General features: G+C 50.3%; 6 protein-coding genes and 1 pseudogene across 6 annotated transcripts, besides 29 other annotated features; all 7 read right to left on the bottom strand.

The window, feature by feature from the left end:
• Positions 1-9,437: part of a sequence feature (areas not merged during assembly with more than two copies in the genome that could not be assigned to a particular haplotype) that runs on past the window's edge.
• Positions 471-2,975, bottom strand: Tc00.1047053506757.90 (trans-sialidase, putative; the record flags this gene model as incomplete). Its single annotated transcript, XM_811464.1, has 1 exon — positions 471-2,975. The coding sequence occupies one exon, from the start codon at positions 2,973-2,975 to the stop codon at positions 471-473; it is 2,505 nt and encodes an 834-aa protein (XP_816557.1).
• Positions 498-523: a microsatellite.
• Positions 895-918: a microsatellite.
• Positions 4,368-6,782, bottom strand: Tc00.1047053506757.70 (annotated as a pseudogene).
• Positions 9,438-9,889: a sequence feature (heterozygous, Esmeraldo-like haplotype).
• Positions 9,809-9,844: a sequence feature (AT_rich).
• Positions 9,875-9,938: a sequence feature (T-rich).
• Positions 9,890-10,041: a sequence feature (areas merged during assembly that could not be assigned to a particular haplotype. This can correspond to areas where the two haplotypes were merged or to regions with more than two copies in the genome that were merged during assembly.).
• Positions 9,965-9,987: a microsatellite.
• Positions 10,042-10,751: a sequence feature (heterozygous, Esmeraldo-like haplotype).
• On the bottom strand, positions 10,528-12,951 carry Tc00.1047053506757.60 (trans-sialidase, putative; the record flags this gene model as incomplete). Its single annotated transcript, XM_811463.1, has 1 exon — positions 10,528-12,951. The coding sequence occupies one exon, from the start codon at positions 12,949-12,951 to the stop codon at positions 10,528-10,530; it is 2,424 nt and encodes an 807-aa protein (XP_816556.1).
• Positions 10,752-12,882: a sequence feature (areas not merged during assembly with more than two copies in the genome that could not be assigned to a particular haplotype).
• Positions 12,883-13,209: a sequence feature (heterozygous, non-Esmeraldo-like haplotype).
• Positions 13,210-14,336: a sequence feature (areas merged during assembly that could not be assigned to a particular haplotype. This can correspond to areas where the two haplotypes were merged or to regions with more than two copies in the genome that were merged during assembly.).
• Positions 13,847-13,894: a sequence feature (T-rich).
• Positions 14,237-14,884, bottom strand: Tc00.1047053506757.50 (mucin-associated surface protein (MASP), putative; the record flags this gene model as incomplete). Its single annotated transcript, XM_811462.1, has 1 exon — positions 14,237-14,884. One exon carries the CDS (start codon positions 14,882-14,884, stop codon positions 14,237-14,239), a length of 648 nt encoding a protein of 215 aa, XP_816555.1.
• Positions 14,337-22,234: a sequence feature (heterozygous, Esmeraldo-like haplotype).
• Positions 15,679-15,782: a sequence feature (T-rich).
• Positions 15,827-15,847: a sequence feature (AT_rich).
• On the bottom strand, positions 15,919-17,298 carry Tc00.1047053506757.30 (hypothetical protein, conserved; the record flags this gene model as incomplete). The annotated part of the gene is made up of 1 exon (XM_811461.1): positions 15,919-17,298. One exon carries the CDS (start codon positions 17,296-17,298, stop codon positions 15,919-15,921), a length of 1,380 nt encoding a protein of 459 aa, XP_816554.1.
• Positions 17,331-17,391: a microsatellite.
• Positions 17,393-17,426: a sequence feature (T-rich).
• Positions 17,449-17,472: a sequence feature (AT_rich).
• Positions 17,680-17,700: a microsatellite.
• Positions 17,822-17,877: a microsatellite.
• Positions 18,055-18,079: a microsatellite.
• Positions 18,352-18,377: a microsatellite.
• Positions 18,445-18,465: a microsatellite.
• Tc00.1047053506757.20 (hypothetical protein, conserved) lies at positions 18,460-19,659 on the bottom strand (the record flags this gene model as incomplete). Its single annotated transcript, XM_811460.1, has 1 exon — positions 18,460-19,659. One exon carries the CDS (start codon positions 19,657-19,659, stop codon positions 18,460-18,462), a length of 1,200 nt encoding a protein of 399 aa, XP_816553.1.
• Positions 19,619-19,643: a microsatellite.
• Positions 19,732-19,754: a microsatellite.
• Positions 19,771-19,796: a microsatellite.
• Tc00.1047053506757.10 (phospholipid:diacylglycerol acyltransferase, putative) lies at positions 19,965-21,962 on the bottom strand (the record flags this gene model as incomplete). The annotated part of the gene is made up of 1 exon (XM_811459.1): positions 19,965-21,962. The coding sequence occupies one exon, from the start codon at positions 21,960-21,962 to the stop codon at positions 19,965-19,967; it is 1,998 nt and encodes a 665-aa protein (XP_816552.1).
• Positions 21,974-22,048: a microsatellite.
• Positions 22,071-22,124: a microsatellite.

The raw sequence follows: 22,234 nt of genomic DNA, 5'->3' as shown, positions 1-22,234 counted from the left end.
GCCCTCGTCGCACGCCCACACGTCACGGCTCCCTCAGCGCGCCGTTCGTCGCGGCCCCTCCACACGCGTGCAGCAGGCGAGGCGCACAGGGCCGTCGTCATGAGCGTGTCGGTGGGTGTGCGAGTGGAGCGGTTGGGCGGGAAACACACGGCACCCCTCACAGGAAGAGTGCAGAAGAAACAATTGAAAAAGGGAAGAGTAGAAAAGAAAAAATCACTTCCTTATTAATTGCCCCCAAAAGCGAAAAATAGAAGGGATGGGGGATGAAAAATAAAAACTAAAAATTTAAGCAAATTAAACCATAAAAAAAAAAGAAAAAGAAAAAACGTCCATAGTGATTGCCCCAAGGCAACAAGCAAAAAATTAGGGGGAGAGAAAAAAAACGGAATCACAAAAAAAAGAAATTGCGGAGAGTAATTCATTACCGGATGTGCGTCGGTGTGGAAGAGGGCGCAAGTGCCCCACACTCCTCACGCAGTCGCAAAGCCCCACAGTCCCAGCAGAAGCAGCAGCGGCAGCAGCACCCTCCCGTACGCGGAACCAGCATCACCATTTGCCCCACCATCACCCTTTTCTCGTGCCGTCCCTTCATTCCCAGCAGAAGTCAAGCGTCCCGCTGGCGCATGTTGGTTATTGGCGGTTCTCCCCACAGTTGTCCTCCCCGGTGCTGCTGGTACTTCCCGTGGGCCAGGCACAGCAGGTAAAGCAGGTGCGACAGGTTTGGGAGCAATTTTCACTTGTGGTTCTGGAGCTCTCTTCGGAACGGGGATCCTGTCCTTGATTGCGGTCATCTCAGTGGAATTCAGTGGGCGGTTGTACAGAAAGACGTTCGTCACCGTCACACGAGGTTTTTTGCCGATCCCCTTCGGACTGGGCTTCTCCGGACTGGCCTCCTCATCATCATCATCACCATCATCACCGAAGTCGCACGCGCCAAAGCAAAACCCAAAAAGCTCAAGTGGTGTCTCACCTGTTAACGGCACTTCTTCCTCCCCCAGCGACTCGCCATCAATGTACACAGAGGCCTTGTTGCCTTGCAGCATGAGTGCCACTTGGTGTTCTTTCTTCGGCACCCAATGCCTGCTTTCCGTTGTTGGTTTTGTCTCGCCTTTGAAAATTGTCTCCCACGTCTTATCCGCGGTGTACGACAGTCTCATGATATATTGGGGCTCAGTGTTCGCCAGCACCGCAGTCAGTAGAGTTTTCTCGCTCGGAGCCTCTTCGATGGTCACCGACGCCACAAGTGTGAAGTTGTGGCTCAAAAATACATGACGTACTTTATCATCCGGAATGTTCACAAGCCACATTACCCCGGAGCCAGGCTTCGTCAACTGAAACCCATCTTTGACCTTCGTCGCATCCTTCACCTTTGCATTCAGGCAACGGTATTCGTCGTCCCACGTGTCATTGTTGGCCGATGCGTTTGACAAAACTGCCACCAGACCCGCCGTGGGTATAGAAAAGCTGGAGAAGAAGGCGTCCTTTTGCGCCCAAGTACTGAGGACGGACTCAATTTCCTTCAGTTCCTCCGTCAGGCGGGAAAGTGAAATGACACGGCCTTCACCACTGACCCTCCGTTGTAAAAGATGCAACTTGCCATCCGAGTACAGCAGGCTGCTGGCGAGCTCCTCCTTCCCAGCATTGTACATGCCAACCGGTCCAAGAGAAAACGAGCGGTTGTTGTCCGTCACCCAAAGGTAGAGCGCAGTGACCCTTTCCGTTTCCCCCAAGGCGTACCCTCTCTGTGTGTACAGCATGACCTTCTTTTCCTCAATGGTCGCGGTGATGAGAGCATCCACATGCAGGCTTAAATCCTGAGAGGCTCCCGATCCTGAGTTGACCCACACGCCTGGGAGTGTCCCGATGGCCTCCGTCCACGTTGTCCCCAAGTCCCGCGACTCGTACACCCTCTGGCCATTCTCGCAATCAACAATCATGAGAAGTGATCCCTCCCACTCGGTGATGCGGGGTGTCTCGCATTTCGGATGCGAAGTGTCTTCTGGGAACACCCAGGTACTGCCGTTGTCCTTCGAGTAAATGATCATGGAGCAAACGCCTTCTGCTCCATTCTTCGCCATCAGAGAAAACACAATAGTGCCATCCTCCATCAGAACACCTGCGCCACCGGAAGCAATGAACTCCGTCAATCCACCTTTGTGAGAAGCAGAAGAGACCGATTTCGGGAGTGGTTCGGGGTCGCCCCATTCGATCCGTTCACTCTGCTTGCCGCCCGTGGAATTCGTGACCTCACCCACAACCAGTTTTAGTTCGAATCTGCCCTCATTCCAACTCCCACCTTCGTAGGACACATCAGAGCCTTCCGCAAGAAGAAACACCTTATTGCCCTTCGTGGTGGTTGTGGGGTGGTGCACAACATCCAATCTCTCCTTTCCCTCCGCTTTACCAAGCACAGTGTGTGCCCTCCATGTTTCGTTACCGACCTCACCAACAAGAGTGGGCCATTCCCACGCAGAGTCGATGTACTCCGCAACAACATCAGAAGACGGCTTAGTTGATTCGTTATGGGAGTTTTTGGCATTTATGTGACCCTCGGCAAAAGCAGCAATTACTCCACCAGCACTGACGAGAGAGGGTGAAACAAATGAATCCCTCCGACTTGAGTCAGTCCCCTTCTTCGGCTGCACCTGCGTCGTCTGCGCCACAAATAGATCGACTCCCTGCGGCAACTCAACACCCCCTGAAGCACTCCCCTCTGCAGTAATGGCACTCGTCAATGCCGACCCAGAAGGAGTTGAAGCAACAGCATTATTTTCCACCTGAGCGGTCGCAGCTCCACTGCCACAGCACATCATCACGAAAAATAGGAGCAGCACCGTAGAATCAAGCAAACGCCGGGACATGTTGGGCCTCTGCGGCTCACTCTCTCTTCCTTCCCTCCTCCTTCCGCTGGATCCGGTCACGCGGCGACGGTTGTGTGTGCGGGGTGCCTTCACTGCAGCAACACGTGAGACCATAGAAATATGTGTGTGTGGGCGGTGTGTGTGATGTTGTTCCTTTCAGTGCCTTCGAATTTCACAGTGGCGATTAGCGCTTGTTTTCTTTCTTTCCTAGCGTGTCTGTGTTCAAGAAGTGGAGAGTACAGTAGCAACAGCGGCAATAAACCAGAAAGGTCAGTGAGGAGCAGAGCAGAGCACCCACGCAGAGAGCGGGGCACGAGACAATCCGAAGGGACGGCACGGAGAACCATCGCCCACAGAAAAGAGCTGCAACACGGCAAGTCACGGCGGGCCGTCGGTGTTTGCGGGCCAGCCCTCACGCGGTGCAACACGCCACACCCAACAGGGAATGACAGACAGACAGGCGGAGGGAGAGAGGGAGATGGATGGATGCCGCCAAGAGGCACTCACAATCAACATGGCCCGTGAGCATGCGGCCACTCCACGCAGGAAAACAGAAAAAGAGGGTGAGAGGGGAAAAGAGCAAGAAGCAGCACAAACACACGGAAGGAACAAAAGACAGGCGGGAAAAGCATCGCCAAAGGCCCTCGCCCTGGCCAGCGACTCCACACCAGCCCTCACACACACACACACCATCGCAGTGCCGTCAGTCCGCGGGTGAGAGGATTCGGCCCTCCACACAACAAACGCACACACCGCCAGCAATCAACCACCAATGGACAAAAACGAGAAGAGGCACACCGCCACCGCCTCCAGTTCAATCCCACGGCCAACGGTATACAGCCACAGCCAGCTGCCGGCACACAACGCACACGGAGCTAGCAATCACCCAAAGAGCCACACGAGGAAGCGGATCCTCACCCAGCCATGACACGGAGCCTCACTCCATGCGGTCACACGGAGCGCATCATTTCCTCAATAGAACTTATTCTTCGTCCATCCCTTAAGGATGCTTCTGTTAGTGATGGGCTTTCGAACACAATAGAAGGAAATGGACAATGCAGTAACGCCGTGACACCGCCAACCACAATGATTCTCTCATACCGGGGCAATTCTCCAATTACGCCTCGTATGCGCACACAATCAAAATAACATATAAAAATCACCCAATGTTTTTCTACCAGAAACCAAACAACCCCACTCCCTCCCTAATTTCTTTTGTCACTGTTATGTTCGATAGCGTTGGACATTTTGGCATTTGTGTACGGTGCTGCTGCTTGGGGCTGGTGCACCTGCACCGCATGCTCAGACACAAGCATCCAAAAATACATAAATCCCACAATATTTTTTACCACAAATCGAACTGTCTCGTTCACTTCCAATTTCCTAATCTATTTTCCTATTATTATTATTTTTTTGCACACTTCGGAAAGCTTCGTCTCTTCTAAAGTCTCTGCACGATATTGACACTTGGTACTCGCGCACCTCTTCCTCCCAGAACACCGAGTCTCACGGCTCTCGTCGCTCGCATTATTGGAATTGTCGACATCACATCTCTGCCAGTCATCGGCGTGCTGTCTGGGTGCTGCACGTAAATAATCTCCCACGACATGTCTCGGGATAACTCCTCCCAACCACTAAAATATGCCGCCACGCACTCAGTGAACTGCCGCACAGTGCTGGCGGTCGCGTGGTGCCCACCCGTCGTAGTCATCCGCAGCCCAACCAGCGTCATTGGATTGGACTCCGAGAAAAAAAGGCGTCCACCAGCGGAAAGTTTGTGGCCCACGGTTTGCACAGCACCCCGTAATTTATTTTACGGATCGTTTTTTCATATTCATTCGGCAGCAAACCTTCATCTTCCTTGGGATGCGGTTCAGGGGCCAACTTCAAGACGCAGGGCTTTGCTTGACGTCCTGTTGGCGGCTCAAACTCCGTGAGTTTCGTCCCTATTGTCTTGACAAAGGCACTCTCCGTGAACGATTTCAAAGCAAACCATCCAAAAAACATTGGCAAAATATTATCCTTCGACGCCAACATCAGCTTCAAAAAGCTATTTTATTTTGTTACACTTGGGAAACGTTCCAATGCCCGTTCCTCGAAGCAATCAGATATCGGTGCATTGAAAAGGATCACACCGCCTGCGTATATTTCCCGAACAACTTTCACAGGCTTGTGGGACGGATCCTCAGAATACCATGGCGACTCACCTCCCCGTGAAAAGTACTCTTTCACAGTTACCTCTTTGATCGATTGCAATGCAAACCTCACCGCTCCGCAGCGTTCCGTAAACGCCTCCTCATCAAAGACGTGACGTGGAATCGGTCCCAAAAGATACATGTGTTTTTTGACCTCTTTCCAGTATTCCGCTTGTTTCTCTTTAGTCTCATCACGCGTTATCCAGGCGCACATCGCCTTCACATCCATCTCGTCGGGGCAATTCGCGATGGTTCGCGCGGCTTGTAGTTGCTTCGCCCACTCATCATAGTTGGTTACCTTTGGGAATGACACCGCAATCATGCCCCATCCAGAAGTAGGCGCAAAATGTCTCGGTGGCGGCGTTCCCTCCTTCGCCACATCGTAGATAATATACACATTCCTCCCATGCCCCCTCAAACTTCTCAACTCCGAGATGCACATGTCCTCATCGCCGTATCTTGTCACCGCTCTGGTGGTCTTGTCAAACACGTACGCATCTCCTCCACCAAAACAGTGGATTGCCACTTGGATTTTCTCGGCATCGTCGTGCGGCAGCTGGTAGAGGAGGTACGAGCCGACAGCCACCGACTTCCCGATCCCGGGCGTCCCAATCAACACACGTCGCTCGGGCTTAAAGTCGGTCCCACCGTGAGGGCTGAGCCACGCGGTTAGATCGCCCTTGACGATCTGCCACACTCGATCCACCTCACAGTTTACAAAAACGTCCTTAGGAGGATCCTGCATCGTATTCCGCGAGTACGGCCATCCCTTCTCCGAGGCGAGCACCATCAACGCGGGAGGTGCTGCACCGAATTGCTGCACAGCGTCATTCTTTTCGATAGCGTCGTCAGCTTTCTTGTACGTCCATGACTGTTCTGGCCTCCCCTCATGCACCCCCATTCCCGTCCTCGTTTTCTTTCGCTCCACGCCGTCCGGAAGTTCCACCGCATGGCTCCACCTCGCATTGTGCACAGACTTGTAGCATCCCTCCAGTTTCTCCGGTGCGCTCGTCATCGTTGGGTTCCTCGCTTCCTCGGCAGCTGCATCCAAGAAACGTTTAGTGGAGTTACGAACAGCTGCTTTTACCTCCGCAGCAGCTAACGACCACCCCGGTAGATTGTTGACACCCTTATCGCAAAGCTTGCGTATATCCCCATCGAAGATCACTTCACCCTTTACAGCTCGCTTCATACCCAAATAATGACCTGATGCCTGTATTTCGTTCAATGCTCCTTTATCACGGATATACTTCGTGGGGTCCTTGAAAAACTCCTCCAGCAAGACATCCCGATTGGTGTCCACAACGCCCCTGCCGTCCAGTTCCCTCGTAAGAAAGTCGTTCAGCTTCATTTCATTGACGCGAACTCTTCCCTTAAAATGTACATCTTCGATATTAGTGGAAATGGTAAATTTCATTTCTTGCGTTCGTCTTAGCCTTCCCTCTGCCTCCCGCCTCGCTTCTGTCAGTACCTGCGTGAGTACCCCGTTTGGTTTTCCCCTTGCAAGAGGAGTGATCGTATCCTTTCTTTCATAGTCCCTACGTTGCCCGAGAGAAAGCACACCTTCGTGAAGAGGCTTAGTAATGGCCTCCAGCGCTTGGTACGCAGTTAAGTTAAGAATTTCTTCAAGAAGCCGCTGGTCTTGTACGTAATCATCCGGCTCCTGAACAAACATCTCCATCGTCACATTGTAGTCTTTCATCAACGGCCGCCCTGCCGCCAACATAATTCCAAAGGAAATCACTCAGCCTCACGTTGGTGCTGCTCATGGTCCACTGCGGCCACACTTCACTCCCCACCACATGTCGAGCTGCAGCGTCGGAACCATCACAAGAGCCACGGCGAGGTGCCATCACAACACCCGTGCGGTGAAGCATCCCACTCGCACCGCCCAACTGCGGCCAGCAGGTGCCGCGGGCTCCAAAGGACACTCGCGTCTGTTTCGTCCCGCAGTCCCAATGGCGTTGGGCGTGGCACTCGCACGGCGGGGCGGTCAGTGCGCCATGCAGCCGCACTGCAACGCCTGTCGGTGAAGCAGCCGAGGCCCACCGCCCCCGCAGCAACACGAGGCGTGCAACCAACCCCAACACCGCCACATTATCGCCCATTTTTATTTTGTTTTATTCACGTTGTCGGTCTGTTTGCTCCATCACCGACACAAAAAATAAGTGCACACCTTCACAAAAGGGAAGGAACAAAGAGAAAAGGAGGCACGATCCCACCGTCCCGCCGCGGGTCAACACTCTCCTCCACCCACCACCATTGCCGCGCAGGGGACCGCAGTCACATCGCAGAGTCAACACCACAATGTGCACCACACCACCGTGCAGTGAACAATGGGCGAGACGCAGCCATGCATCGCCCCGCTCCATTCTCCCAGCACTCAAGTGTTGCGTGCCCGCACAAAGTAGCAAACACAATCAGAGTGCACACAAACCCAATCAACACCCTCACTCGATGAAGCACATTATTCGCATGGAGTGACATCATTTGAGGACACACCAGCAGTAGCTGGCTGCATGGAATTTTCCTGCCAGCCCTGCAAAGAGACGCAACAACTCTGCGGAGTCAAAGTGGCAGTCCCTCGGTGTTGCCCGCAGCTCACATGGCAGGAATAATTCCACGCACGCATAGTTCCGGATTCCTCGCTACTTGAGTACACATCAACAGAACATGTGAAAAAAATACCTGCGCGCGAGGTGGCAATTAAATACGTGAAAAAGTTGGCCTGTTTTCTCCGATGGCGTTGGCAAGCAGTCCCACACAATCCAATCAAAGTAGCACGCCGGACAGAATGGCGTCCGTCAATCAATAAGAAAATGCGACACTAAAAAGGAGCAGAGAAGAGTTGGCGCATGCGATTGCCAGTGACAACTGTGAGCAAACCCGCCAGCACCAACTGAGGTGCCGAGGAGCACGTTTGTGTAGAACTGGCCGTCAGGCAAAGAGGATAAATAAAACAAAAGGGCAGCAAACCCTCTCGTTCAATGTCTCCTGACCGCGACACCAGAATCAAAATACCATGGACGATAAGAGCGGCAACGCCTTCTCCAAAACATCTTGTCAAGAAGCCGCAGGACCTCAGGAAGGGAAGAAGGCAGCGGCGGCAGCCACAGCGGGGGAGGCAACAAAACGGCTGGCAGGCACCTTCACGTCGACGCGCACACCACATCCGAGTGGGCTGGGAGCACAGATCGAACCGCTCGGAAACACACGCATCAAATCCGCAAAACAAAACCGCAGTGAATCGACAGGAACTCCCCGCCCAAAACAAATTTAAAAAGTAGCGTTTTTCAAGGGGGAATCCGCTTTTCCGACGACGGCATGGACGCCTCGCAGGAATTTCTTGCAAATCTCCCTTCGCAGTTCCGCATGAAAACGCAGCGGAATAAAAAGAGAGCGCAACGACGCAAAAAAAAATAATCCTCCTAACCGACCAGGTGGCAGGCTGCCCTCGCGCAAGCAGACAAAACACAACTTCACTCCGGTCTTGTGGTGGTGGTCGTCTCGCAACATTTTCTTCCTTCTCGTCGCAGTGCACATCCCCCTCCCACAAAGCATTTGTTCGGGCCATGCTCCTGCGGCCAAACATCGCGCTGCTGGATCCCGCGGCACAGTCCTCGGCACAGAAGTGAGGAGAGGAAGAAGGACCGCAGAAGGTGCGAGCAAATCCGAATTCGGTGGCGGTCGCTGCAGTGAGGATTGACGTCCCACGCGGTGTCCCTTTTTTAGGTCCGGCCCTCACCGTGCCATGCTCTCAGCGTGCGGTGCGCCGGCCGCTCCGAACATCCACACGTGCTTGCGTCTCTCCGTCGCTCCCAGCCCCGTTCATTGACTGCATCAGGGAGTCGCCATCCAGAGACGGGCATAAGGACGTTGCATCCAACAAAACCTTCAGAGGCACCCGCTGGGCCAACGACGACCGTCACTGCGGGATGTGTGGCCCTTCCGCCACTCACCTCAAATCGCACTTCCACGCCTCCTCGAGCAGCAGCAGCGGCATAAATACACCGGTCCACTAGGAACCGCCACCAGCCATTGCAGGAAGACCACTGTGCCTCAGTGCTATGAAACCCGAATTGCATTGACGGGCCGCTTCGGAAAATCCTGTCGCATTCTCCCCCATTATGCGGAAACACATCCGTCGTGCATGTGTCCACCGCAGCCAAATGAATCCGGTCCAAATACCCTCCAAATTAAATTCTCCTTTCCTCAAGCCATTCCTTCATTCCATACGCCCTGACCCTCATCCGCACGTGCTCACTCACACAAGCCGCCATAGACAGATGGTGGCCGCCCAACGCTCCGGAAAAACATGCCCAGCACGCACGCGCACAACAAATGACATGCGCAAACGCACGGCACGATGGCGGAGAAGCGCACACCGAAAGGATGCGGCCCTCCACAGCAGTCGCAGCCCACCGCGCGCATCACACCCACAGGAAAAGTGACTCGCGGTGCGCGCTCCCTCTCTCCTCCTTCCCTTCATGCCCACGGAGGAAGCAGCAGCCACCCGCAACCGCCAGCACACGCTACAAAAGAAGCATCCAAATCCACTGCAATGTGTATTTTGTGCGTGCATGTGGTTGTGTGTGTGCCTGCAGACACACGAAGCAAAGAAGTAAAAACAGGAGCAGAGCATATGAGGGGACGCACAAACAAAACTGTACAGCAGAGGTGCATGGCAGAAATAAAGAGAAAAAGACTGCTCAGGCTCACAATATCGCACTGCAGAAAAAGCAGCGACCATTCATTAAAAAATTAAATAAAAATAAATAAACAAAAATTCATCTTCACCCTTCCACACCACACACTTTGAAAAGAATGAAAAAAAAAAAAAAAAAAGAAAAAAAAAGAAAGGAAAAAAAGAAAAGGAAAAAAAGTCGTCCTCTACTACGGCTACACCCAAATAATAATAATAATAATAATAAAACAGTGAGAAAGTCAAATAAAGCAATCAAAAATCCTTTTTTTACAGCGGCAGGGTGTGGCTGTGTGTGTGGCGCTGCGGGTGTCTGCCCGCCCTGACCGCAAAGAAAGCAAAACAAGAGGGGAAGAAATGTGTGCTCCGCCCCACAGGCCCTCGTCGCACGCCCACACGTCACGGCTCCCTCAGCGCGCCGTTCGTCGCGGCCCCTCCTCACGCGTGCAGCAGGCGAGGCGCACAGGGCCGTCCTCATGAGCGTGTCGGTGGGTGTGCGAGTGGAGCAGTTGGGCGGGAAACACACGGCACCCCTCACACGAAGAGTGCAGAAGAAACAATTGAAAAGAGAGGAGAGTCAAAAAGAAAAAAGTTCCATATTGATTGCCCCCAAAAGCAAAAAAGAGGGGATGGGAGATGAGTGATTTAAAAAAAGAAACTAAACAACGCACACACAAAAAAAGGTTTTATGAGAGAAATTTGTTCCTATGGGAATAGTAATTCTGTACTCGGGAGGTCGCAAGTGTCCCACGCGGCAGCCAGTCAGTCCTCACAGAGCCGCAAACCCCCACAGTCCCAACAGAAGAAGAAGCAATGGCAGCAGTCCGCTCCCACGCACAATGCCGCCGTCGCCTGTTGTTTCTCCAACGGCATGGGAGCTCGAAGCTGCCGGCACTTGCTGTTCTTCACTTTTCTTTCGAGACTGCTGCGACGCCGCTTGCTCCACTGAAGCCTCAGAATGTGACGCAATATCTTCTTCCAAATCGGCACTCCCACCAGTAAATGTCAACGGGCGGTTGTACAGCAGGACGTTTGTCACAGTCACAGACACACCTTCGTCACCCGCCGTGTTCTCTGCATTGACTCCATCCCCTCCAATGTAGAAGTGGGAAATCCCTTTCGATTCTGTAGTTTCCAATTTACTTTGCACACTCTCACACACACGCTGACCATCGACGTACACGGAGCCCTGTTTTCCGTTCTGTAGCACAATGGCCACTTGGTATTCTCTCTGTGGATCCCAAGTGCTGCTGTGCTCCGCGGTTGTTCTGCCACCGCACAGCGCCTGCCACTTCTTTCCGCTGCCGTACGACAACTCCATAAGTTTTGTTCCTCCGTCACTGCCTGCACGCACACCCATCAAAGGGACGCTGTCACTTTTAGGCTCACCGTGGATGGACACCGTCGCCACAAGAGTGAAGTTGTAGTTTGCAAAGTGGTACAGCTGATTCTCCCCCTGACTGCCAACGGGCCACTCCGCCCACCCTCCCCGGAACTTCACACCATCGGAATTCTCAGTTACCTCTGTTGCCGCCCCATTCGTTCCTTTCTTTACTGTGGCGTCCACCCCGAGGTACTCGTCCCTCCATGTGGTATCAGAGAAGTTGCCGGACAAAAAGCCAACCAGCCCATCCTTGATCTTACCAGCGCTGCAGGGACTGTCAGTTGAGGAATCCTCCGTAGCACGTGAAAAAGGACACAGCTTGGAGACACGTTCGTCCACTTTCTTCCATGTAGCCAGCACCTCCTTCACCCGCTTCAGCTGCTCAGTCAGAAGCACAGAGACCATACTGGATGATTGTCTGAACCCATCGTCCTTCTTCTCGTACAGCGCAATCAACCCCTCCTTATTCTCATTATCAGTGTTAATTGCACCACTGTACAACAGGGAGCTGGCGGCAACGTCATCATCACCGGATACCGGCCCAATATCAACAATGTGCGTGTTGTCCGTCAGCCAAAGATGGAGTACGCCCTTTTTCTCTTTTTCCTTGGAAAACACCGGCAGAGTAACGAGCATCACAGTTCTCTTAGCACCATCAACACCGTCAATATTCGCTGTGATGAACCCGCCCCTAACGCCCTTCTCATGTCGCTTTTGGTTGTTGCCCCACACGCGCGAGAATGTCCCGAGGGCCTCCGTCCACGAATCCCCCTTGTCACCGGACTCGTACACCCTGCGGCGGCCATCATCACACGCAGTCATCATCATGAGTTTGTTCTTCCACTCCACGACGGAGGGATCAGTGCAGCCATAGGCAGACATCCCCTTCGACAGCGTCCAATTCTTAGTATCCTTTGAGTATAGGATCAGCGAAACGTTGTTATTCTTTTCTTCCTTTGCTTCACTTTCAGTGCCGTCCTCTTTCACGGCTTCCAACGGGAACACAAGCGTATCGTCATCCATCTTAATACCCGATCCACCGCCTCCAATGAGCAATACCCAGGATTCATAAAGCTTTACAATCGAAGTGCACGGGAGATCGTCAGTATCTTCCCAAACAATTCGTTTCTCCTTTTCTTCACTGACATTCCCCTTTACCAGCAAAAGACCCCATGAGGCCGCGTCAGCCTCACCCTGACAAACAGGGACATTTTCCCTGATGTATTTTCCAGCAAGCATGTAAATGTCACTTCCCTTCACAACTGTTGTTGGCCGGCTCACATGTGCGCTGTGGAAACATTGGGAACCAGCGCAATTCGTTGACTGAGAGGGGCATTTGCCTTCTTGGGAAGAACATTTCTCCAGTGCCTTTGTCTTCAATTTACTTCCACCCAATTTTTTCGGGTTTTCACCACTCAACTCAAGGAACTCCGAGGCAATCCCAGTAAAGAAATGGTTTTCTTTCTTCAACAGCGCCACGGCAAAGGCAAACACGCCACCATTCACCTCAACAAGACTGGGAGCATGGAGCGAATCGACTGTTTCTCCATCTTTCGTATCTCTCCAAGCAATATGTTTATCCAGTGAAGATCCCTGACCTGACGTTGGCTCATCAGCTTTCACAGCTCTTCCAGTGTCGCACATCATCACGACGAGGAGAAGCAGCACCGCGGAAGTAAACAAATGCCGGGACATGTTGGGCCTCTGCGGCTCACTCTCTCTTCCTTCCCTCCTCCTTCCGCTGGATCCGGTCACGCGGCGACGGTTGTGTGTGCGGGGTGCCTTCACTGCAGCAACACGTGAGAGCATATAAATATGTGTGTGTGGGCGGTGTGTGTGCTGTTGGTCCTTTCAGAGCCTTCGAATTTCACAGTAGCAATTAGCGCTTGTTTTCTTTCTTCGTAAGAGAGTGACAGAAATGAAGAAAAACAGGCTAATAAAATATGGGTGAAAGAATAAGCACCGCCATCCACAGTGAGTGGCACCATCATCCCCGCCGCAGTCACTCCCAACAACAACAACTCACGCACACAGAAACACGGAACGAGAAGAAAGAACAGTGCACCGGAAACACACAGCGACTGCCACCAACAGCAGGAGTCACGGCGAGCGTGTCGTTACTCACGCGTCAGCACACACCGAGCAACGCCCACATCCAGCAAAGCAACCTGCGGAATGCAAAAACACACAGCCGTCCTTCGCAGAACCCGCGCGCTGCCACCAGTCATTTTACTGTTCATCCTTCCAGCGCATTCGCACACCGCTCCGCACAGCCGGAGGATCCCCATCGGCCAATGTAAAGCAAAAGAGACACGGCAGCACGCGCATCTGGGCGGGAATCTGTCAGCGGTTTCCCCAGGCATCCTTAATGCCACACCACTCACTGCCTGCACGCCTCCAGTACCACACAACCAGCACATCAACAAGACAGATCGCAAGCTCCCGTCCTCCCTCCTTGCAATGGCCATCGCAGCCAAAACCTTTTGCGTGTGTGCGTTCTCAGCGTTCTCACCTCTACACAGGGTGAGCCACACGGCGTATTTGCATCTGCGCGTGTGTTTTTCAGCGCCTATACATGCAGAGCATCTGTACGGCAAAAAAGATTTCAAAGAAAGCAACGGAATAGAGAAAAGCGGATAGCACACACGCACTCCCACGGCGTCGGAACAGACACACAAAGCTCACGGAATGGATGCACTCAACCAAAACACAAGTAAAACAATAAAAAAAGAGTAAAAGAAAAAAAAAAAAAGCCGAAGCGTGGGACGACCAGCGCACACATTCTCATTGCTCCCGTAAAGCAAAACACACACACAGGGAGAGAGAGAGAGGTCGCCCACTCAATGCAATGAAAAACAAAAAACAGTTACGGTGCTCCGCCCATGCAGCCAGGCAGGACGGCAGCGGTGCGTGTGGTGCAAAAGAGAGCACCAACGGGCCTGCATGGGTGTGCATTCATATATACAATGGGCACATTATGTGTGTGCTTCGTGGGATGAGGTGAGGGCGAGAGTCCATGCAAGGGGACACACACAGAGAGTGAGAGAAGGACGAGTGTGTGTGCGAGCGGTGCATGGCTCTCTCTCCCTCACTCTCACGCGGCCACCACCGCAGCAGCCGCCGCACACACAACAAGAAGAAGAAGCAAAAGAGGGGAGGTGGCGTGGGAGACCGCGGTGCTGCCGTCGCTGTCGGTAGTCTTCGTGTCATTTTCCACAGCGGCGGTTTCGACTGGTGTTTGCTTCGTATTGCCGTGCTCCTTTTCATCTTCTTTTCCTTCTCCTCTCCCTGCATCATCGGATTCCGGTGCATTCTTCGGCGTCCCCTCATTACTGGTGGTACTGCTGACAGCTGAATCTGATGGTGGCCCTTGCGGTGTTGGGGGTTCGACGGGCTCCTCTGGAATGGTAGCGTAATACGTACAAATAAACTCAACGTCACGGTCATGAGTTACACCCGGCGTTTTATCATAAAAAGCGTCACAAACCCCCTTCATCACTTTGTGAATACAGATCCTCTCAGCTGTCACATTCAACTTCCCTCCTGTCGTGCTTTCATTCGCGCATTCTTCCCGAATCAGAAAATACCAATTCAAGATCAAATTCTCCTCATCCGTTCTTTTACTGGCAACAACACCGGCAGGAGCTTCCACCACCTTGTCCGCAAAACCGCCGCCGACACCGCACCACAGCACGCAGAGGGCACACACCAGCAGCACACGGCCAGTCATCATCATCGCCATCACTCCTGTCAGTTGCGTGTAGCCTTCAGCACAAACTAACGCCCCGTCAACGCGGAGTGAAAGCAAAAGAAGAGAAGAGTCAGTCAGCCACGCACCGTCCCATCCAGCAATGAGAGTCACGCACCACAACAGCAATTAAGTGGGCGCGGTTCAACAACAATCAAAAAAAAAAAATGAGAGAAGCGCTCCTCGCCCTCGCACCCTTCCTCACACTCCCACAGTCACTGTTACTGTTGTTCCCTCTCCGCAGGCCCTCACAGGCACGTCACGCTCACTTCAACACGCGCCCCTCCAGCACAGGCCTCGGGATCGTCGGGCCCTCCCAGCACAGGCACTCCGTCATGCGCTCCCGCTGCGCCGCAACATCCGCCACCTCCTCCGAGTCAAGCAGCTCCGTGTCCTCCACGTCCCTCACAATCGCCGGCATGCCCTGGCCGCACAACACACACAGCGCCACAATGTCGTGTGGCCGGCGGCGTCGCAGTGCTGGAAGAAGTACGGCGCAGCAACCGTGCGGATTTCCGTGTGGCTGTAATCGACCTTCAACGCGTCCAGCACAAACGGTGCGGACGAAGCTTCCAGCTCTGTTTCCGCAAAGTGGAGCCACATTTCCACCTGGTTGCCCTCCAGCAAGTACGGCCGTGCAGGAAGCCGCCGCTCCGCTCAAGGCACGCAACGTGGCGCAAGATGGCGTTGGAATTGAACACGCAGCTCTCCTCCGTCCGCAGCAGCCAGAATCTTGTGCGTGCGTGTGGTATCACCTTTCTTTTCCTTCGCTTGTTTCTTCCAGCCGGAGAACCAAACAACAAGAAATTAAATAAAACAAAAAGAAAGCATAATAAAAACAAAAAACAAAAAAACAAAAAAAGCGTTGGTGAAAAGCAAAAACAAGAGTAAATCACTTGTTTATCTTCAGCAGAGGATAGAATCAGTTAAACATACATAAATATATTTATATTTATACTAAGGCGAAAAAACAAAACAACAACAACAAAAAACAACGAGTTAGGGTATGATAAAATCCATAGTTGATTTTATTGTATTTCATTTTGAAAACTTTGTCTTTTGGGTACTTGACGTTTGGTTAATTGTTCATAATATACCCTCATTTCAACACCATTGGGGTCAAATATGTACCAACGTGCTTTGGGTTCCGGCAGCGGGCGATCATCCCTGTTCCGCTGCAAAAAAAACTCAATAGCAAAACTTGCACCCAATACAAATGACAGGGCCCCAACGACAAGAAAGGCGATTCCAAGGGCATGACCGTCCTTTCCTACCCACGAAGTTGTACGGAGAAGAAACCCTTTTGATCCTCGAAATGTCGTGACGTCAAAAAACTCTTCAATTTCCATGACATATTGTCCCTTTTCAAGGTCCACGTCAATAATTCGAAGCAGTTTCCTAAAGTTTGGTAGCGCCGCTCCTCGTAGCCACACTTGTAAGTCATAATCGGATGGATCGGTTAAACTATGTCCGGGCTCATCCACGTACCATCCGTTTGTGAGATACACATTATCATTAGGGTAGGGATAGCGCAGAGACCACCATTTAAGTTGTGGTTGCAACGGCTTATATCGTATCTCTTCATCTGCTTTCCAAGTGATACCCTTCTTGTGGCAGTGATTGGGCGAGGCACTTTGACCGAGGGGTTCGCCTCTGGGACCAAAATCACTCGAATTACAAATCATAACGAGATCGGCTGCGGATGGTGCGTTGCCAGTCTTTGGGTTTACCACACGGTAAAGAACAAAGGTATCATTAAACATGGACCATGGTGCCATCCCACACGGGTTATAAATAAAATCCCCGTAATGCATCACATGTATTTTACCGTCAACATCAACGTGTACTTCTTTTCCCAGCGCATCATTCAAAAATCCGGGTTTTTGAAACGGTTCACATTCCTTGTACCTCCCACTACGACGTTCGGTTCCACGCAGCAAGTTCCGTGAGGCCCCATTGTGGTAATCCCTAAAGTTTTGAAAGAAGTTCCCCAATGTATAGTAAAGATACACCGGAGCTTTTAATGTCTCACGCACCTCCAGCATGACTCGTGTACGGGTGCCTTGCTTGTATGTTTTATTTCCTACCGTAAATGATCGAATACCTTGATTTATATTGACCGCTGGGTTTGTCGGTATATACTGGTACCGATGAATCTCGTTGTACGCTTGCCGTACCTCATAGAAGCGATCACTGGCAAGGATAGAAATAACACCCAATGGAATAAATAATGCCGCCACAAGGAAAAAGGCAAGTACGACGTAAACAGGGGTAAAGTATAAATAAAATGCAGGTAATGTTTGTTGAACAACAGGATTGCCGCCGTAACTGGTGCGGCCATAATTTGCCCATCGGCCATTTGTTATTAAATTCCTGCATTTTCTTGACGCAATAGGAGATGATGTCATTAGGCGTATAAATACATAAAGAAATCCATAAAATATATATCTATATATATGTATGTATGTATGTATATATATATGTGTGTGTATATGTATGTAGAGAAGAGAAGAGAAAAAGAAAAGAAAGAAAAAAACGCTCCTAATGCAAATGATTCCTTTTTTATTTATTTATTTTTTTTTCCCCTCTCCTTCCCACTCTCCCTATAATCTACAAGACTGAGGTCCCTTCACTTAATTATTCCCACTAAGCACACACACACACACACAAAAAAAAAAAAAAACAAAAAACAACAGACTCCTTCACTACATTCAGAGGAGAGGAAAAAAAGAAAAAAGGAAGGGGAATTATTACCCGTCATGTCACAAATCGGCCTCTCTCTCTCTCTCTGTGTGTGTGTGTGTGTGTGTTTATGATATTCACATCACAACAAACAAACAGACACGCACACAGAAATAAAGAGAAGCAGAAAGTTCCGAGAAAAAAAAAAAAAAAGAGCCGCACTTTCCCTTTTTGCATGTCAATTAATTCTTCTTTCCTTTTCTTTCCCCTTTTCTTTCCCCTTTTCTTCCCTTTTTTTTTTTTTTTTGAAACACATCGCATGCCAACTCTTTTACTTTCCACTTCCTCTTCCACCTTCCCACCCACCCACACACAAAAAAAAGAGAAAACTGCACCACCAACAAATAAGCACGGCATTTAAAATATATGATACAAATGGGAGTCAATGAAACAAACAAACAAAAAAGAAGACAATGACGCAAAAATAAATAAATAAATAAATAAATACCCACCCACCCCACACATCCACACCCACCTTCCCACAGATACAATATATATATATGTATATAACTGTTTTTGTTTCTTTCTTTCGTTCTCGTACAATCCTCCCCCCACTCCTCCCCCACCCCCCTTTTTTTTTTTTTTTTACTACAATGATATAAATACGGTACTATGTAGATTTGTAAAAAGGTGCATGGAGGTGGTGATATTTATCCTCACTGTAACAATTACTCTAATGTCTCTTTCTGCCTTTATCAAAGTTCATCTTCTTATACTCCTTTTTTTTTTTTTTTTTTTTTTTTTTCAGTTATCCTTCTTCCCCTTCATCTTCTTGTTGTTGTTATTCTCATTAGTTGCCAGATATTTATTTGTATTTATTTATTTATTTATTTGCAACGGATAAGACTGTCGTCAATCATCCGTTCCAACTGTTGAATGGCAATAGATTCCCCCACACTATCTGTAAGGAATGAACCATCCCTATTTCCCATTCCCGAGTACCCAGAGAAGGAGAGTGAGGCGCCAAAACTATTGTAGGCGGCAGCGCGTCCTTTTCTTCTTGCAACGGCCAATTGCAGTTCTTTTATTAATTTGTCATGCCGTACCTCGGCGGATCGAAGTTTTTGTGTATACATTTCAAGTTCCGTCATTAATGTATTCTTGGCGACAGAACCAACACTCCGCATGGGAACAATGGCTTCACCACCACCAACACGCTGATTGGCCCCTTGCCATGATGGAACGGACTCGCAACGTACCACGCGGTCAACATCCTGTTGTATATGTCGGGGTAGTTTTCTAGACTCCATTTTTTCAATCGCCATTTGAAGTTTTGTGAGCCGATCACGTATACGATCATTTTCACTATCTAATCTACGTACATTCCGTGTGAGACGCAACGTGGATTCGTGAAGACGTTCATACACCCTCTGTTTCTCAGCAAGATCTAATTTCTTTGCTTCATAAAGTGTACTTTGCCGTTCAATCTCGTCCCTCAAACACTGTTCTCGGGCTTCCACACCACTCGTCACCTCACGTAGTGCACGAGCCGCTTCAAGGTAATACAGCATTTCTTCGCTCCGTCGCCTGTCCGTCATGGCATCGGACTGACCCAAACTCGCATGTGCCGTTTGTTCCTCTGTAGACAGGAGCGAAGACCTGTTGACCGGGCCACACGCCACAGTGACCGCCGTGTCACTGCCCAAAGGTGGGGCAAAAGGCATGCATGACCCGTCCAACGCGCGGGAAAGTGGGGATGAGGCGGAGGAGAGCGTCACCACTTCGTCTGTCGCCTCCTGGCTGTCCTCCGGCAGCCTCCCGCTACCCCCATCATGTGGAGAAGTGGCAACGACTTCACTTTTAGAGGCCACCGCTGTCGTTGGGTTCGTCTGCCTTTTCGGTGTCCCGTGCCACAACGTCTCTTTTTTGCACCGCGCTGTCGTCAAGACGTGTGGATGTCGTGTTGTTGGCGTGCCTTTACTTTCCATGTCTTTTTTCCTTCCTTCTTGTCGTTCCTGTGTGCGTGTGGCTTCGCTGCGCCCCGTCCCTTTTCCTCCTCCTCCTCCTCCTCTCGTTCTCTTTTCCATGACGCCGCAGTACTCCCTCTCTGCGGCTACTCACCCCCTAACACACTGGATGAAAGGGTAAACAAAACAAACCAACAACAACAACAACAACAACAGAATGAAGCAACGAAAAATAATAATAATAATAATAATAATAAAACTGCGATATGCCTCGCATCTGTATCCAATGGCGGTCCATTAATGTGTAAGAGAGGTATGGATGGCTTTAGAGCCGGGGCGTGTTCGTGGGTGTGTTTGCTTTGTATACTTCCTTGTACACATGTGCGTTTTACTTCTCCCCACCCCACCACTGCAAACCACTTCATCTACTGAGGGATGGGGTTCGAATTCCCTTTGGTGGCGCACTCCGCGGCCTCCGCAATCCGCTCATCCACGTCGGAGTAAATGCGATCTTTTACTTCATCGTTTTCTGCGTTGCCTGAAACAATCTTCAGTATCGTCTCAATAAGGTCGTAATTTCCAAGAATGTCAACATGATCGCCACTGTTAGTCCCCCCGCGTAACTCCATCAATGAACCTGCACAGTGCTTATGTTCCCGCGTGATGACACGACCCACATTCTGCTTCCAGCCATTCTCTGCACGGCACATGTATCCAAGTGACATGAGGGGTACAGTTCCGTCACCGTTGCCAAGAATTACCCCATTGGTGGCACGTTCAAACTGATGGTAGGTGAGGTTGACGAAATCATCATCGCCCAAAATGTAACCCACCTCTGTTTGCCGATCAACGCCATATAAACAAACTACCGTTAAATTCGGTGACCGAGGAAGGAAGGGAAGCTCGTCAAAGTGATCCAAGAGTTCCTCAACGTGTTCCTTCTGCGCCTCATGGCCGCTTTCACGCAATCGCTGCGCTGTGAGTTTAAGAACCTGTTTTGGTGTAAGACGGGTGCGATTGGGAAGAGTTAAGATGTCTGGAAAAAGGGCATCGCAACCAAATGGGTACATGGCTGTTAGGCAAGACCATGTGCGCATTGCTTCCGCACGGAGGGAGCGGGACAAATGGGTTTCGAGAACCTGACGCACGGGGCTCGGAAGTGTTAGTGTATCTTTCGCGTCCCCTGTGAGCACAGCGGACACCGACTTTGCCACACCCAACACAGGCCCACCGATATTGATCCAGAAAGCCATATGTTTATCCACCCACCCTGGTTCGTGAGAGTCTGACCAACGTAGAAAATCAATAAGAACGTCTGTACCATAACTATGGGAAATGATGACTACCTTTTCCCCATTCTTTTCATACAGGTACAAAAGCTGATTCCGGAGATAATAATAATACCCATCCCGTTGGTGCATACGACGTGGAGACAACCTCCAGTCGTAGGAGAAGACCCCCACGCTCTGTGGATCGTAACCAATGTCTGCAAGGTTGAGTAGCACCTTAGCCCACACCCAGTATCCAGGCATAAAGAAGTCGGAGGCGCTAAAGCCAATGTCAGGACGGATTTTCACCCCTGGTGGATCAAAGCCAGTACGTTTGTCCAAAGAAAAAAGTCTTAAATAACAGAGAGGGTCCATAAATAGTAAAAATAACAACCGTGGGCCAAACATACGCTGGCGGAAATTAGACGCTATTGACCGTTGTGCCTGCACACACTCCAAGTTGTCTTTCCACACCTCAAGCGCGGTGGAGATAAAGCCGGGAATAATCATCACAGGATGTTTCCGGCGCATCGTGTAATTTTGCAAAAAATGCACACCCGGACGATCTTCATCTGCAATGATAAATGCGGCAGTAAAAGATAACACGTCTTCATGAAAGTTGTAGTACCCAAGAAGGATGGCAATAAGCAACAGGACAAGCATCACACGACGAGTGGAAAAGAAATCCACGGTGTAAAATACCGGCCGCTTGGCAAATGGAGGAAGGAGTCGATCCACTAATTTGAAGGTGCGAACCTGCTCGGCTGTCACATCGCGGGCTACAGAGATATCAATAAACTCCTCCTTTGCAAACAGGGATGTGAAAATCCCTTTGATCCATCCAAACCCATACCATTCTGCCGCCGGAGGACCAGAAGTATCGGTATCACTTTGCTTCACCAATGGAGCTTTTGGTTTTTTAAAAGAAGTAGTAGTCGCATTGCTTGTCTTCTTCTTGTCATGATGTTTTAAATCCACGTCTTCACTGCATGCCTGTTGCCCTTTCAAGACACTTTGCTTGGATGAAGGCACTTTTGATACTACCGCCCGTGACACCCTGTCGTTTTCTGTTTGAACTTCCCCCATACTTTCCTCCTTCTTCATACTGTTGTCTAACGGCGTTGGTTTGTTTTTCCCCCGACGTCTGGAAGGCATCTTTTTTTTTTTAATAATAATAATAATAATGAAAAAAAATAAATAAATAAAATATAATAAAAACAAAATAAAATAGTAATGATAATTTGAATTCCGCCCCACTCCCCCTTTTTTTTTTTTTTTTTTTTGTTTTGTTGTTGTTTTCTTTTCTTTTCTTTTCTTCCTCAATAACTTTGTGAAAGGAAAGTATCACCTGTTCAACCGCCAGGCTATTGTCACGGCAGGGCAGACAAAAAAAAAAAAAAAAAAGAGAGAGAAAAGGGAGTAAATGA

Source organism: Trypanosoma cruzi, genomic scaffold (assembly GCF_000209065.1).
Source record: "Trypanosoma cruzi strain CL Brener 1047053516725 genomic scaffold, whole genome shotgun sequence".
NCBI classification, from domain to species: Eukaryota; Euglenozoa; class Kinetoplastea; order Trypanosomatida; family Trypanosomatidae; genus Trypanosoma; species Trypanosoma cruzi.
This window is presented reverse-complemented; position numbering and strand designations above follow the sequence as displayed.